The sequence below is a fragment of the Coregonus lavaretus genome (assembly GCF_964263955.1).
Source record: "Coregonus lavaretus genome assembly, chromosome: 12".
Classification (NCBI taxonomy): Eukaryota; Metazoa; Chordata; class Actinopteri; order Salmoniformes; family Salmonidae; genus Coregonus; species Coregonus lavaretus.
In genome coordinates, this window is record NC_139999.1 from 5,088,372 (window position 1) to 5,106,301 (window position 17,930).

General features: G+C 44.8%; 1 protein-coding gene across 1 annotated transcript in view; it reads left to right on the plus strand.

Annotated features, from left to right (window-relative positions):
- Nucleotides 1–2,171: 2,171 nt before the first annotated feature.
- Nucleotides 2,172–17,930, plus strand: part of LOC311138295 (poly(rC)-binding protein 4-like) — a gene marked incomplete at both ends in the record, with an annotated part of 78,084 nt that continues 62,325 nt past the window's right edge. The window contains one exon of the mRNA XM_084172974.1: nucleotides 2,172–2,444. Within this exon, the coding sequence (XP_084029100.1) occupies nucleotides 2,172–2,444 (273 nt within the window). The remainder of the gene's footprint in view (nucleotides 2,445–17,930) is intronic.

Below are 17,930 nucleotides of genomic sequence, written 5' to 3' on the forward strand. Positions count from 1 at the left end.
ATACACTTTGTTGGCAATGACACAGGTCAAACGTTTTCTGTAAGTCTTCACAAGGTTTTCACACACTGTTGCTGGTATTTTGGCCCATTCCTCCATGCAGATCTCCTCTAGAGCAGTGACCTACACTATTTGGTCACCTTCAAACAAGCAAGATTTCTGGCTCTCACAGACCTGTAACTTCTTCTTTAAGAGGCTCATCTGTCCTCCATTCGTTACCTGTATTAATGGCACCTGTTTGAACTTGTTATCAGTATAAAAGACACCTGTCCACAACCTTAAACAGTCACACTCCAAACTCCACTATGGCCAAGACCAAAGAGCTGTCAAAGGACACCAGAAACAAAATTGTAGACCTGCACCAGGCTGGGAAGACTGAATCTGCAATAGGTAAGCAGCTTGGTTTGAAGAAATCAACTGTGGGAGCAATTATTAGGAAATGGAAGACATACAAGACCACTGATAATCTCCCTCGATCTGGGGCTCCACGCAAGATCTCACCCCGTGGGGTCAAAAAGATCACAATCCCATAACCACACGGGGGGACCTAGTAAATGACCTGCAGAGAGCTGGGACCAAAGTAACAAAGCCTACCATCAGTAACACACTACGCCGCCAGGGACTCAAATCCTGCAGTGCAGGACGTGTCCCCCTGCTTAAGCCTGTACATGTCCAGGCCCGTCTGAAGGTTGAGAGTGCATTTGGATGATCCAGAAGAGGATTGGGAGAATGTCATATGGTCAGATGAAACCAAAATATAACTTTTTGGTAAAAACTCAACTCGTCGTGTTTGGAGGACAAAGAATGCTGAGTTGCATCCAAAGAACACCATACCTACTGTGAAGCATGGGGGTGGAAACATCATGCCTTGGGGCTGTTTTTCTGCAAAGGGACCAGGACGACTGATCAGTGTAATGGAAAGAATTAATGGGGCCATGTATCGTGAGATTTTGAGTGAAAACCTCCTTCCATCAGCAAGGGCATTGAAGATGAAACGTGGCTGGGTCTTTCAGCATGACAATGATCCCAAACACACCGCCCGGGCAACGAAGGAGTGGCTTCGTAAGAAGCATTTCAAGGTCCTGGAGTGGCCTAGCCAGTCTCCAGATCTCAACCCCATAGAAAATCTTTGGAGGGAGTTGAAAGTCTGTGTTGCCCAGCGACAGCCCCAAAACATCACTGCTCTAGAGGAGATCTGCATGGAGGAATGGGCCAAAATACCAGCAACAGTGTGTGAAAACCTTGTGAAGACTTACAGAAAAAGTTTGACCTGTGTCATTGCCAACAAAGGGTATATACCAAAGTATTGAGAAACTTTTGTTATTGACCAAATACTTATTTTCCAACATAATTTGCAAATAAATTCATAAAAAATCCTACAATGTGATTTTCTGGAGAAAAAAAATCTCATTTCGTCTGTCATAGTTGACGTGTACCTATGATGAAAATTACAGGCCTCTCTCATCTTTTTAAGTGGGAGAACTTGCACAATTGGTGGCTGACTAAATACTTTTTTCCCCCACTGTATACTAGTCTGTCAATGAGGAGAGTCCATTGTCCATGTCAGATATACTAGTCTGTCAATAAGGAGAGTCCATTGTCCATGTCAGATATACTAGTCTGTCAATGAGGAGAGTCCATTGTCCATGTCAGATATTGTTGAGCTGAATCTCAGGAGTGAGTCAAATAACTACACTTCCCAGAGTGCACCAGCAGCAGCAAACCGGCTGCTTGTCACCTGATCAATCATTTTCACTGATTTGGAGCACCTGTGAAGGCATGGAGGGGCTCAGTCATTCAGAAGAACAAACTTCAGAGAGAAGACTCCAAGTTCACTCACAGGTTCAGTCCAAAGAGGCTTAAATGGTTAATTCATTTAAGTTATTTAGAATGTTTATTTAAATGTTTAAACTAATTGAAGTTCATTAAAATGTTTAATTAAAATGTAACTTTTTGTTCTGTCTTTAAAGGTTTACAACCTAATTTACTGGCTAATTTACTGGAAAGACCAATCAACTGAAAAAAGATTGAGTCGGAAATTTGAGTTGTCCCTGTGTCCTTTGGATGGTGAACAAGAGGAGGACTTGACAGTTGTAAACCACGCGAAGCGGCCTGGCCCTGAGGATAAACGGCTTCAGATCCAGAAATAAGCTGTTGACTCAGAGGAATTCAAGATGGTGCAAGATGTCCTGGGGATGTCGGTCCAGCAGCTCAAAAAGGAGAGGACCACTGCAAAAAGCAGCTTCACCAGACAAGCCAACTTAATTTCAAGAGGAGCAAGCAGCATGCTTCAAGTGGAGTTAAAGGAGGAATTCGCTAAGCTTTCAGATTGTTTCAGAAAGATGCTCGATGCCAACGATGACTACAGGATTGGACTGGAGGCTGACATGACTGAGGATAAGGAACCAGGTCTTAATGAACAGCAAGAGGCTGACATTGATAGATCTGTAAATGAAGGTGAAACAAAGTTGGCGGAGATAAGAGACATTGTTCAAACAAACCTGTGGTCGAGGTATGGAAGGAGTGAACTTCTTGTGGCAATCCTGGAAGCAGAAAAAGCTAATGATAAAGCGGCTGATGTACCTGTGGAAAGTGCCAATTTAGAGGGCTATGAAGTGCACCTCGCTCTCTTGGACAAGAGAATAAAAGAGGCCATCTCAGCAATGTCAACATGGGAGCGATGGATCCCTGTAGAAGTAAAGGACGAATTAGATGGAAGAGTCAAGGACGTAAGAGCATTCTACTACAGGCTTGAGTTAAGGAGACCTGAATTTGCCACTGCACGGACGATCAATGAGCAAGGCACAGGAGTGAAACTACTACCCCAACCGGCAACATCCACACCAATAGTGAGAATCAAGCCAATTACATTTACATTTTCGTCATTTAGCAGACGCTCTTATCCAGAGCGACTTACAAATTGGTGCATTCACCTTATAGCCAGTGGCATAACCACTTTACAATTTTTTAAATTTTTTAAATATTTTTTTTTTGGGGGGGGGTAGAAGGATTACTTTATCCTATCCCAGGTATTCCTTAAAGAGGTGGGGTTTCAAATGTCTCCGGAAGGTGGTGAGTGACTCCGCTGTCCTGGTGTCGTGAGGGAGCTTGTTCCACCATTGGGGTGCCAGAGCAGCGAACAGTTTTGACTGGGCTGAGCGGGAACTATGCTTCCGCAGAGGAAGGGGAGCCAGCAGGCCAGAGGTGGATGAACGCAATGCCCTCGTTTGGGTGTAGGGACTGATCAGAGCCTGAAGGTACGGAGGTGCCGTTCCCCTCACAGCTCCATAGGCAAGCACCATGGTCTTGTAACAGATGCGAGCTTCAACTGGAAGCCAGTGGAGTGTGCGGAGGAGTGGGGTGACGTGAGAGAACTTGGGAAGGTTGAACACCAGACGGGCTGCGGCATTCTGGATGAGTTGTAGGGGTTTAATGGCACAGGCAGGGAGCCCAGCCAACAGCGAGTTGCAGTAATCCAGACGGGAGATGACAAGTGCCTGGATTAGGACCTGTGCCGCTTCCTGTGTAAGGCAGGGTCGTACTCTCCAAATGTTGTAGAGCATGAACCTACAGGATCGGGTCACCGCCTTGATGTTAGCGGAGAACGACAGGGTGTTGTCCAGGGTCACGCCAAGGCTCTTCGCACTCTGGGAGGAGGACACAACGGAGTTGTCAACCGTGATGGCGAGATCATGGAACGGGCAGTCCTTCCCCGGGAGGAAGAGCGGCTCCGTCTTGCCAAGGTTCAGCTTGAGGTGGTGATCCGTCATCCATACTGATATCTCCATACCAATCTCTCTACCTATCTTCAATGGAAGCAAGAGAGAATATCACAGATGGAGGAAAGACTGGGAAAGGCTGCAAAAGCAGGGAGAGCCATCTGGATCAACTGAAGTTAAGAAAATTCAACTCCTGGAGAGTGTGGATGACAAAATCTCAAAAGACCTCAGACTTTCAACCTACACCACGGCCGATGACATGTTCAGAGTCCTGGAGAACAGGTATGGCAACAAGTCAACCATCATAGTGGAAATCCTGGAAGAGCTGGAGAAGATGTCACGTGAAAGGGAACCAACCAATAATCTCATACACTCAGTGGAGAATGCTCTAGCAGATCTCACAGAGTTAGGAAACTCTGGATCCATAAATAACCCACTGGTAATTAGATCCATTGAAAGCAAGTTGCCTGACTTCATTAAAAGAGACTGGGTGATGTTCATGGTTGAACCCAGAAACAATGTCACATCAGACAACCACTTTGTCATGCTCTTGAAGTTCCTGAAAAGTCAAGAAGAAATACTAGAGAGACTCGAACAGCTCAGAACTGTGGAGAAGGTGGAAAAATCAGATCGTTTGGACAAGAAGTATGACAGAAAGATTGCCTCAATAAAAACCACAAAGAAAGAAGAGCTTGATGAGGTATGTGGTGATAGTGGGCACAACAACAAAATCTTCTTCTGTAGAAAGTTCAAAAGACTTAAGCTACCTGAAAAGAAAACTGTATTGAGAAAGCTGGGAGCATGCAGAAAATGTCTCGGATGCCATGATGAAGATGGATACTGCAGAGACACTTTCCTATGCAGAAACAAAGACTGTAAAAGGGAAGGTGGTGCCCCATACCACCATTTGTTCCTCTGCCCAAAAGGAGAAGTCAAAAGAGGGGAAGAGAGAAAGAGTGGAAAAGACGGCAAAGGTGAAAGCAAGCTAACGGAGGAACAAGAGGAGATCTTGTCTGAACTTTCCCAGGAAATGGCAGATCGATGCAGAAAGGCTTTCACCAACACCAACAAAACCGCAGTGACACTCGACGTTTCAGGCCTGTCTGAGCTACCGCAGAGAAATGGGCTCTCTGAACTTCCTCTCATCATGATGTTGATGCAAGTCACGGCAAACACAGGGCAGAAGATTGGGACTTTAATTGACCTTGCTTCAGACACAAACTACATTACCCATAAGGCTGCTGAAAGACTGAGGTTAAGACATGAGAAGATAACTTTAGTTGTGCATGGGGTTGGTGGTATGACCATGGAGGTGAACACACAAAGGTATCTCCTCAAAGATAGAGTCAAGACACCTAAAGGGACAGAGAGATCTCATGAAATGGTCTGCTACGGCTTGGATGAAATCGCCAGAGTGCATCAAGTAATTGAACCTGAGAAGTTGAAAAAATTCTTCCCAGAAGTCAAACTTACAGAATTGGACTAATGAACTTCTCATTAGCCACCGAGAGGGAAGACTCGCTCCCCAGAGGGTAAAAATCATGGGAGACCTCGTCTTGTGGGAGGGTCCATTGGGGAAAACAGTGGGTGGAGCACAACCCAACATATTTGAAGAAGTGGAGGTTGCAGTATATGAGTCCAAAACACACTTCGCTCGCTCCATGAGGACAGCAGCTGTCAAATATCAAGAAATCACAAGTCCAACAACTGACACAGCCCAGCTACAGCAGGAGGATGTGATTCAGACCAAATTTACAGCTGCCAGTAACCGTGAGTTCCTTGAGTGGTGGCACTGGGACAGCATCGGAGCTGCATGTGAGCCAAGATGTGGAGGATGCCGATGTGGAAACTGTCCACCAGGAGGAAAGGAAATGACCCTGGCAGAGGAGAGGGAACTGGAGATCATTAAAGGAGGCCTCACCTACAAGAAGGGGGATGCTCACACACCGGCTCCACATTGGGATGCAAAGTATCCTTGAACGGTAGATCCAGCCTCTCTCCCGAACAACAAAAGTGCAGTCCAGGCTTGTTTCTTAAGGATGGAAAAGCAACTAAGCAGAGAGCCAGACTGGAAAGTCGCATATGCTACCCAGATCCATGAAATGGTCGAGCGAGGCGCAGCCATAAAACTCACCAACAAAATCATGGACGTGTGGAACGGACCAGTGTGGTACGTATGCCACCTGGTGGCACCAAACCCTCATTCGGTGACAACACCGGTTCGTATTGTATGGAATAGTAGCCAGAAATACAAAGGCGTGGGTATGAATGATCTTCTTCTGAAGGGACCAGAAATTCTCAACCCTATAAGAGCTGTCTTGCTGAGGTTCAGAGAAGGGACATATGCATCTCTAGGAGACATCAAAAATATGTACAACTCTGTATGGCTGGAGGAGCGTGAGATGCATCTTCACAGGTTCCTCTGGAGGGACAGCCCAGATGAAGAGATAAGTGAATATGCAATAACCAGAGTCAACATTGGGGACAGACCTGCTGGTTGCATTGCTCAGTTGGCTATGAGGGAAACAGCACGCCTGCCCAACTTTCTTCACTTGGAGGATGAGCGCAGAGTCATTGAAGAGGACAGTTATGTGGATGACCTCTTAACCTCCCAAAATGACCTGAATAAACTTGACAAAATCACAGCAAATGTCGAAGAGATCTTGAAAGCTGGAGGGTTCTTCCTCAAACCATGGGTCCGGTCAGGGCAAAGTGGGAGGCAAGGAATGGAGATGGAGGTTCTAACAAAGACACAAAGTAAAACCTTTAATTCTTCCAAATCAAATGAGGGACGAAGACAACAAAGCCTTGGGTATCGGCTACCAAATGGATGAAGACAAGCTCTACATGTTAACCTCAGTTAACTTTTCCAAAAGGAAAAAGAAGATGAGAGTTGGAAAAAATCTTCTCAAGGAGGAGGTGAGAACTGAGACACCTAACCCACTGACTAGGAGGGCTCTCTTAAGCCAAGTGGCTGGACTGTACGACCCAATTGGCTTAGTTACACCTGCCAAACAGAAGGGAGCAATTCTTGTTCGAAAAGTATTCCAAGAGGGAGGGGGTGTGAAACTAACCCAAGAAACCTGGGACCAACCTCTCTCAGAAAGCTTCAGAGAAGAAGCCATCCAGCTTTTTGAAGAATATGTGCAGCTTGGAGAGGTGAAATTCCACAGGAGCATCACACCAGCTGGCTGGGAAGGGAAACCTTGGGGCATCACATTCTCTGATGGAATTAACAAAACCTATGGAGCTGTGATGTACTTAAGATGGGAGACAAGTCAAGGCACTAAAGTTCGATTCGTTGAATCAAAAGCCAAGCTGACACCCCTGGATCAGAAGGGAGAAGCTGTAAAAGCTGAGATCTGTGGTGCTGTCTTCGCAGCCAGGATCAGGAAGTATGCGGAAAAGCATGCTCGAATGAAAATCGAGAGATGGTTCCATCTACTTTTTTATTTTATTTTTTATTTCACCTTTATTTAACCAGGTAAGCCAGTTGAGAACAGGTTCTCATTTACAACTGCGACCTGGCCAAGATAAAGCAAAGCAGTGCAATAAAAACAACACAGAGTTACATATGGGGTAAAAAACATAAAGTCAAAAATACAACAGAAAATATATATACAGTGTGTGCAAATGTAGCAAGTTATGGAGGTAAGGCAATAAATAGGCTATAGTGCAAAATAATTACAATAGTATTAACACTGGAATGCTAGATGTGCAAGAGATTATGTGCAAATAGAGATACTGGGGTGCAAAAGAGCAAAATAAATAACAATATAGGGATGAGGTAGTTGGGTGGGCTAATTTCAGATGGGCTGTGTACAGGTGCAGTGATCGGTAAGGTGCTCTGACAACTGATGCTTAAAGTTATTGAGGGAGATAAGAGTCTCCAGCTTCAGAGATTTTTGCAATTCGTTCCAGTCATTGGCAGCAGAGAACTGGAAGGAATGGCGGCCAAAGGAGGTGTTGGCTTTGGGAATGACCAGTGAGATATACCTGCTGGAGCGCAGACTACGGGTGGGTGCTGCTATGGTGACCAATGAGCTAAGATAAGGCGGGGATTTGCCTAGCAGTGATTTATAGATGGCCTGGAGCCAGTGGGTTTGACGACGAACATGTAGTGAGGACCAGCCAACAAGAGCGTACAGGTCACAGTGGTGGGTAGTGTATGGGGCTTTGGAGACAAAACGGATGGCACTGTGATAGACTACATCCAATTTGCTGAGTAGAGTGTTGGAGGCTATTTTGTAAATGACATCGCCGAAGTCAAGGATCGGTAGGATAGTCAGTTTTACGAGGGCATGTTTGGCAGCATGAGTGAAGGAGGCTTTGTTGCGAAATAGGAAGCCGATTCTAGATTTAACTTTGGATTGGAGATTCTTTATGTGAGTCTGGAAGTTGAGTTTACAGTCTAACCAGACACCTAGGTATTTGTAGTTGTCCACATACTCTAGGTCAGACCCGTCGAGAGTGGTGATTCTAGTCGGGTGGGCGGGTGCCAGCAGCGTTCGATTGAAAAGCATGCATTTAGTTTTACTAGTGTTTAAGAGCAGTTGGAGGCTACTGAAGGATTGTTGTATGGCATTGAAGCTCGTTTGGAGGTTTGTTAACACAGTGTCCAATGAAGGGCCAGATGTATACAAAATGGTGTCGTCTGCGTAGAGGTGGATCTGAGAGTCACCAGCAGCAAGAGCGACATCATTGATATACACGGAGAAAAGTGTCGGCCCAAGAATTGAACCCTGTGGCACCCCCATAGAGACTTGGGGGTGCCACAGTCAAACGGTCTTGGGAGCCATTCAAAGAGTCAGTTATGGGTACAAAACCTTCTTTGCAAATAGAGTGGGTGAAATCCAGAAGGCTGGACAAGTGCAAGACTGGTGGTGGATCCGTGGGGATCTAAACATAGCTGACATCATAACAAGAGGGGGTGCTCCTGAAGATTTGAAGGAGAATTCCACATGGCAAAATGGACCAGAGTTCCTAAAGTGGCCAGTGGAGGAGTGGCCTATAATATCAGCTGGAGAGGTTGCAGCTCATGCCAGGGAGAGTGTAAACAAGCTCCAGAGGAAGGCATTCTCAGGTGCATTAACAAGAGCTCAAGCAAGAAGTAGTCAGCAGAAAGAAGACCTACAAGGCACTCAGGAAAGTCCAAAGAGTGAAACTCAAGAGGGAATACCTGTGGTAAACCCAACTCTTCTTAGAAGGAAGCCCACTGGCTGGGTTAAAGATGCAGTAGCCTGTCCAAACTGGTGAGAGTCATTGCCTGGGTTTGTCTAGCAGCCAAACAGTGGCTGAAGAGGAAGGGCCGGGCCCCTAAACAGGCAAAGAGGGAGGTAAGATCACCCAAGCAAGCTGTGCTGACTGTCAAAGAACATGAAGATGCACTCAAATACCTTTTCCTCGCAGCTCAAGAAGGTACAGATTTTTCAGACACAACTCTAAGCAGACCGACAGTGTACAAAGATGTGAACTCTGGGCTGCTAGTTTGTGGAGGCAGAATTCAGACATTCAATGAAGATAAGACAGCAGTGCCAGTTTTACCCTTTGAAGCATGGGTCTCTACACTGCTGGCACAAGAATCCCACAAAGCAAACCACGAGGGAGTGGCGGGAACCCTTCTCCGGATGAGGAAGAAAGCCTGGGTAATAAAAGGCCGTAGACTTGCCAAGAAAATGGTTGACAACTGTGTGGTCTGCAGGAAAAACAAGGCAAAACAGTGTCAACAAATCATGGCTGACCTGCCTCTAGAGCGAACAGGCCCAGCTGCACCTTTTGAATTCACCACCATGGACCTGTTCGGCCCTTATGAAGTGAAAGATGAGGTCAAGAAGAGAACTAGACTTAAAGTATGGGGAATAGTCTTCTGCTGCATGGCTTCCCGAGCCATACACACTGAAGTGGTGAGTGACATGTCATCTGAAGGATTCCTGCTAGCCTATCAAAGGTTCACTTCACTGAGAGGACACCCCAGGAAACTCTGGTCAGACCCTGGCACTAACTTTGTGGGAGCCAAACCCGCACTTCAAAAAATTCCTTAACCAACTAAACAAGTCTGAACTTGAAGACACAGCTGCCAAGCATGGTACAGAATGGTCATGGAAGATCCACCCTGCAGACTCTCCCCATAGGAATGGTGCCGCAGAGGCAGCTGTCAAAGTAGTGAAGTGGGCGTTGAGCAACCTTGGTGGAGATGGTGTTTTCACGTGGGGAGAATTCCAAACTTTTCTCTTCATGGCAGCCAACCTTGCTAATGAGAGACCCATCGATGCAAGAACTCAAAGCAGAGAAGACTGTGTAGAATACATCACTCCGAATTCTCTGCTTTTAGGACGTACCAATCCAAAGGGAGACCCTGGAGATTTCCAGTTTGATGGCTACCCTTACAAAAGACGTAAACATATTCAAGCAGAGTTAAGCCATTTCTGGAAGAAGTGGAGCCAATTGGCTGGACCTAATCTGTTCATAAGTACCAAATGGCACACCAAAGAGTGAAATGTTGCTGCTGGAGATGTGGTCTGGTTGGCTGACCAAAATGCCCTAAGAGGACAGTACAAGCTGGCTAGAGTGGTCGGTGTCAATGCTGACAGCAAAGGCATCGTAAGAGATGTGCTTTTGAAGACTTTTCCCAGCTATCCTGTTCACATCACAAAGTCAAACAGCAAAAAAGGGCCCACAAGAGCAAATGATGAAAGAATGAAGAGGCTTCAAACCAGAATCCCAGCCACAATTCTTCATAGAGATGTCAGACGCCTTGTCATTCTACTTCCCATTGAAGAACAAACAGAGGTGGGAAGGGCTTGTGTGACCTCTCTGGATATGAAAAAACCAGGAGCGCAAGTGGGAGGTGTTGAGCTGAATCTCAGGAGTTAGTCAAAGAACTACATTGTCACCTGATCAATCATTTTCACTGATTTGGAGCACCTGTGAAGGCATGGAGGGGCTCAGTCATTCAGAAGAACAAACTTCAGAGAGAAGACTCCAAGTTCACTCACAGGTTCAGTCCAAAGACGCCAATGGGAAAAGGCTTAAATGGTTAATTCATTTAAGTTATTTAGAATGTTTTTAAAAATGTTTAAACTAATTTAAGTTCATTAAAATGTTTCATTAAAATGGTAACTTTTTGTTCTGTCTTTAAAGGTTTACAACCTAATTTACTGGTTAATTTACTGGACAGACCAATCAACTGAAAGCAAAAAATATAAATAAAAGATTGAGTCGGAAATTTGAGTTGTCCCTGTGTCCTTTGGATGGTGAACAAGAGGAGGACTTGACAGATATACTAGTCTGTCAATGAGGAGAGTCCATTGAGAGAATCCAATGACTAATAAAGCGAGAGCATTCAAAAAACGTTGAGCCAATCATAAATACACTTGAGGAGAAGATCTTACTGGTGAAATATAGTTGTGTCACAAATGGCACACTGTTCTCTATATTTTAGAGCAAATCAGGATAACAGATATCTGTTTCCCTGGTCATCTGGGTCAAAAGAGCTTGAAAGATAAGCATTTCACTGTACTTGTGACAATAAAAGTTGAAACTTTGAAGTAGTGCACCCTGGGATGCAAATGAGGACATTTGTTCAAGGACAAGCTCATGAATTTTGCCAAACCTTTACTACATTTTTTTATCTTGCTAGCTACGCTATAGACATATTGAGTGTCAATCTGTGTTGACGCTAAACGTGACACTTAATGGGTAATTGCTACATGTCTGAACTGTCAAGAGTACTAAGAGAACTACTGCACACTGATGGACTAGCTGGCTGTCATTCAAAACGTTGTGTGATACATACAGGTGTAGGATCTTAATTTGACCAGTATTGTCACAGCAAAGTAATCCTGCAGCAACATGATCTGAACGTTTAGTCCATGTTGCTTGGTCGTGGCCATTGGCTGGCCAAAAGTAGGCTACATGAAAAGATCCAATACCGTTAATATAACTGTGTGTTAGTGTGGGTTTTCAGTGAATTTATGAAAATCACAAAGCTCATCTGCATTTCCTTCTCAGCAACAAAAGAGTGATCAAATTAAGATATTACACCTGTATATATATATATATATATATATATATATATATATATATATATATATATATATATATATATATATACAGTGGCTTGCGAAATGATTCACCCCCCTTGGCATTTTTCCTATTCCTTACAACCTATAATTAAAATTGATTTTTGGGGGGTTTGTATTATTTGATTAGACATTTAAATGTTTCCCCTTAAACCACTCGAGTGTTGCTTTAGCAGTATGCTTGGCGTCATTGCCCTGCTGGAAGGTGAACCTCTGTCCCAGTCTCAAATCTCTGGAAGAGGTTTCCCTCAAGAATTTTCCTGTATTTAGCGCCATCCATCATTCCTTCAATTCTGACCAGTTTCCCAGTCCCTGCCGATGAAAAACATCCCCACAGCATGATGCTGTCACCACCATGCTTCACTATGGGGATGGTGTTCTCGGGGTGATGAGAGGTGTTGGGTTTGCGGCAGACATAGCGTTTTCCTTGATGGCCAAAAAGCTCAATTTTAATCTCATTTGACCAGAGTGCATTCTTCCATATGTTTGGGGAGTCTACCACATACCTTTTGGCGAACACCAAATATTTGCTTATTTTTTTCTTTAAGCAATGGCTTTTTTCTGGCCACTCTTCCGTAAAGCCCAGCTCTGGGGAGTGTATGGCTTAAAGTGGTCCTATGGACAGACACTCCAATCTCCGTTGTGGAGCTTTGCAGCTCCTTCAGGGTTACCTTTGGTCTCTTTGTTGCCTCTCTGATTAATGCCCTCCTTGCCTGGTCTGTGAGTTTTGGTGGGCGGCCCTCTCTTGGCCGGTTTGTTGTGGTGCCATATTCTTTCCATTTTGTAATTATGGATTTAATGGTGCTCTGTGGGATGTTCAAAGTTTCAGATATGTTTTTATAACCCAACCCTGATCTGTACTTCTCCACAACTTTGTCCCTGACCTGTTTGGAGAGCTCCTTGGTCTTCATGGTGCCGCTTGCTTGGTGGTGCCCCTTGCTTAGTGGTGTAGCAGACTCTGGGGCCTTTCAGAACAGGTGTATATATACTGAGATCACGTGACACTTACATTGCACACAGGTGGACTTTATTTAACTAATTATATGACTTCTGAAGGTAATTGGTTGCACCAGATCTTATTTAGGGGCTTCATAGCAAAGGGGGTGGATACATACGCACGCACCACTTTTCCGTTATTTATCTTTTAGAATTTTTTTTAACAATTTTTTATTTTTATTTCACTTCACCAATTTGGACTATTTTGTGTATGTCCATTACATGAAATCCAAAAAAATAATCATTTTAAATTACAGGTTGTAATGCAACAAAATAGGAAAAACGCCAAGGGGGATTTAATACTTTTGCAACGCACTGTATATATGTATATATATATATATATATATATATATATATAAATTATATATAATCAACCTTAAGCATGTGTCACAAGTGGGGGAAAAAATATAGAAAACGTAATCTGTCCTATTTGTACCACGGCCCGTTGCAGCCACTAGCAGACATAGCAAGTGGCTGCAAACACCCCTATCTTTTTTTTTTTAAGGTATCTGTGACCAAAAGATAAATATCTGTATTCCCAGTCATGTGAAATCCATAGATTAGTTAATTAATGAATTTATTTCAATGGACTGATTTCCTTATATGAACTCTCAGTAAAATCTTTGACATTGTTTTGCATGTTGCGTTTGTATTGTTGTTCTGTGTACCTTTAAATGTCAAGCTCTATACAACGCCCCCCCTTGGATTGAATCTTGGGCCGTACTATTTCCTAATAGCCCTGCCTCTTTGGACTGGTCGCTCTACGACTGGGAAGTCTTGCTAGTTCATAGAGCGGCAGATCAACAGACCTCCAGCAAGTTCATCTATCCGGTGTTCGTCTCAGTGTATTTCCCCCTCAGCTCATTAAAGCAACGGAAGTGTTAAAAAAGAGATTACACATTAGAGCCAATGATTAAAAGCTGTAGTGAGTAGAGGCCTTAGTATAAACTCTGTGTGTGTGTCTGGATAATTGGTCAGTCTTATATTTCTATTATTCTTTAGATGTATTAGGTGGAAGTTCAAGTAATCCTGAAAACAAAGTCAAGTCTGAACGGTTAAATGTCTTTGCTGTAATGGTGTGATATCTGGTGGATGCAGAAGGAAAGTGCTATAACATCCAAAACTAGAAATGTTACTTTGGATAACGGCAGAGTGATCGTTTATTCTGAAAAGAAAGTCCAAAAGACTGAAGGTGAAAAATCTGCATAAGCCAAACAGGTAGAGAAGTGATTGTGTTGAGTCCATCTCTGTTGTAATGCAAAAGGAAGGTGGAGGGAAGGTGATACTGCAACAACAGGCAAGAAGACTCTCTCCGAGTCTATCAACAGTTAAATTACCTGATCTACTTCTTCCAGCAGTATTGATCGTTCATTGGCCACTACATTTCAGTATTCAATTGCTCACTGTCACCATGCAGTGGAAATCAAGTCTAGTGGAAATCAAGTCCAGTGGAGATCAAGGTTCTGACAGTTCTGTTCAGTGGTATAGGTTCTGCCATTCAGACGTATAGCAATTATCCCTTTACTGTAGGTGTCAACACAGATTGACACTCAAGATGATATAGCAACAAAAAAAGTACTTCTGCAAAAATCATTAACGTGTCCTTGACATTAACCACTAGATTTCCTCTTTAAGGGCTCTATTTAATCAGTATCGCTGAAGCAGATTCCTCTTTAAGGGCTCTATTTAATCAGTATCGCTGAAGCAGATTCCTCTTTAAGGGCTCTATTTAATCAGTATCGCTGAAGCAGATTCCGTGAAAGAAATGTAAAGGTCATTTCCGATTGAGCCGATGTATGCAGCGTTTACCATGAATGCAGACAGAGACAGACAGACAGACAGACAGACATACAGACAGACAGACAGACAGGCAGACAGGCAGACAGACAGACAGACAGACAGATAGACAGAGACAGACAGCTAGAACAGCGCCGGAGAACTAGAACAGCGCCGGAGAAGATGGCTGCCGTTTTACAGCCCTCTAACCAATTGTACTATTATGTGTGTTTTTCCGCGTTATTTGTAATTTATTTTGTACATAATGTTTCTGCCATCGTCTCTTATAACCAAAAAGAGCTTCTGGATATCAGGACAGCGATTACTCACCTCGCATTGGACGAAGATTTTTTCTTCAACGAGGCGGCCGCGAAGGATATCATACAGACACCCGACAAGGCCCAAATCCCCGTCATTCGCGTGAGGAAGAGACGGAGATATCGCGGACGCAGATCCGGGTGCCTTGTAAGGATCCGACGGCGAGCGAGTAAACTGCCTCTTCCATCAATCCTATTAGCCAACGTTCAAGCTTTTGAGAATAAAATGGACGATTTAAGATTACGGTTATCCTACCTACGGGACATTAAAAACTGTAATATCTTATGTTTCACAGAGTCGTGGCTGAACGACAACAATGATAACATTCAGCTAGCGGGCTATACGCTACATCGGCAGGACAGAACGGCTGACTCTGGTAAGACAAGGGGTGGCGGTCTGTGTATATTTGTAAACAACAGCTGGTGCACAAAATCAAATACTAAGGAAGTCTCGAGGTTTTGCTCGCCTGAGGTAGAGTATCTTATGATAAGCTGTAGACCACAATATTTACCAAGAGAGTTTTCATCTATATTTTTCATAGCTGTCTATTTACCACCACAAACCAATGCTGGCATTAAGATTGCACTGAATGAGTTGTACAAGGCCATTAATCAACAAGAAAACGCTCATCCAGATGCAGCGCTCCTAGTGGCCGGGGACTTTAATGCAGGGAAACTTAAATCTGTTCTACCTAATTTCTACCAGCATGTTAAATGTGCAACCAGAGGGAAAAAAACTATAGACCACCTTTACTCCACACACAGAGACGCATACAAAGCTCTCCCTCGCCCTCCATTTGGCAAATCTGACCATAACTCTATCCTCCTGATTCCTGCTTATAAGCAAAAACTGAAGCAGGAAGCACCAGTGATTCGGTTAATAAAAAAGTGGTCAGATGACGCAGATGCTAAGCTACAGGACTGTTTTGCTAGCACAGACTGGAACATGTTCCGGGATTCTTCAGACAGCATTGAGGAGTACACCACATCAGTCACTGGCTTCATCAATAAGTGCATCGATGATGTCGTCCCCACAGTGACCGTACGTACATACCCCAACCAGAAGCCATGGATTACAGGAAACATCCGCACTGAGCTAAAGGGTAGAGCTGCCGCTTTCAAGGAACGGGACTCTAACCCGGACGCTTATAAGAAATCCCGCTATGACCTCCGACGAACCATCAAACAGGCAAAGAGTCAATACAGGTCTAAGATTGAATCATACTACACTGGCTCTGACGCTCGTCGGATGTGGCAGGGCTTGAAAACTATTACAGACTACAAAGGGAAGCACAGCCGCGAGCTGCCCAGTGACACAAGCCTACCAGACGAGCTAAACCACTTCTATGCTCGCTTCGAGGCAAGCAACACTGAAGCATTCATGAGAGCACCAGCTGTTCCGGATGACTATGTGATCACGCTCTCCGTAGCCGATGTGAGTAAGACTTTTAAGCAGGTCAACATTCACAAGGCCGCAGGGCCAGACGGATTACCAGGATGTGTACTCCGAGCATGTGCTGACCAACTGGCAAGTGTCTTCACTGACATTTTCAACATGTCCCTGACTGAGTCTGTAATACCAACATGTTTCAAGCAGACCACCATAGTCCCCGTGCCCAAGAACTCTAAGATAACCTGCCTAAATGACTACCGACCCGTAGCACTGACGTCTGTAGCCATGAAGTGCTTTGAAAGACTGGTCATGGCTCACATCAACAGCATAATCGCAGAAACCCTAGACCCACTCCAATTTGCATACCGCCCCAACAGATCCACAGATGATGCAATCTCTATCGCACTCCACACTGCCCTTTCCCACCTGGACAAGAGGAACACCTACGTGAGAATGCTATTCATTGACTACAGCTCAGCATTCAACACCATAGTGCCCTCTAAGCTCATCACTAAGCTAAGGATCCTGGGACTAAACACCTCCCTCTGCAACTGGATCCTGGACTTCCTGACGGGCCGCCCCCAGGTGGTAAGGGTAGGTAACAACACATCTGCCACACTGATCCTCAACACGGGGGCCCCTCAGGGGTGCGTGCTCAGTCCCCTCCTGTACTCTCTGTTCACCCATGACTGCATGGCCAGGCACGACTCCAACACCATCATTAAGTTTGCCGACGACACAACAGTGGTAGGCCTGATCACCGACAACGATGAGACAGCCTATAGGGAGGAGGTCAGAGATCTGGCCGTGTGGTGCCAGGACAACAACCTCTCCCTCAACGTGACCAAGACAAAGGAGATGATTGTGGACTACAGGAAAAAAAAGAGGACTGAGCACGCCCCCATTCTCATCGACGGGGCTGTAGTGGAACAGGTTGAGAGCTTCAAGTTCCTTGGTGTCCACATCACCAACGAACTATCATGGTCCAAACACACCAAGACAGTCGTGAAGAGGGCACGACAAAGCCTATTCCCCCTCAGGAGACTAAAAAGATTTGGCATGGGTCCTCAGATCCTCAAAAAATTCTACAGCTGCACCATCGAGAGCATCCTGACTGGTTGCATCACAGCCTGGTATGGCAACTGCTTGGCCTCTGACCGCAAGGCACTACAGAGGGTAGTGCGTACGGCCCAGTACATCACTGGGGCAAAGCTTCCTGCCATCCAGGACCTCTATACCAGGCGATGTCAGAGGAAGGCCCTCAAAATTGTCAAAGACTCCAGCCACCCTAGTCATAGACTGTTCTCTCTGCTACCGCACGGCAAGCGGTACCGGAGTGCCAAGTCTAGGTCCAAAAGACTTCTCAACAGCTTCTACCCCCAAGCCATAAGACTCCTGAACAGCTAATCATGGCTACCCGGACTATTTGCACTGCCCCCCCACCCCATCCTTTTTACGCTGCTGCTACTCTGTTAAGTATTTATGCATAGTCACTTTAACTCTACCCACATGTACATATTACCTCAACTACCTCAACTAGCCGGTGCCCCCGCACATTGACTCTGCAATGGTACCCCCCTGTATATATAGCCTCCCTACTGTCACTTTATTTTACTTCTGCTCTTTTTTTCTCAACACTTTTTTTGTTGTT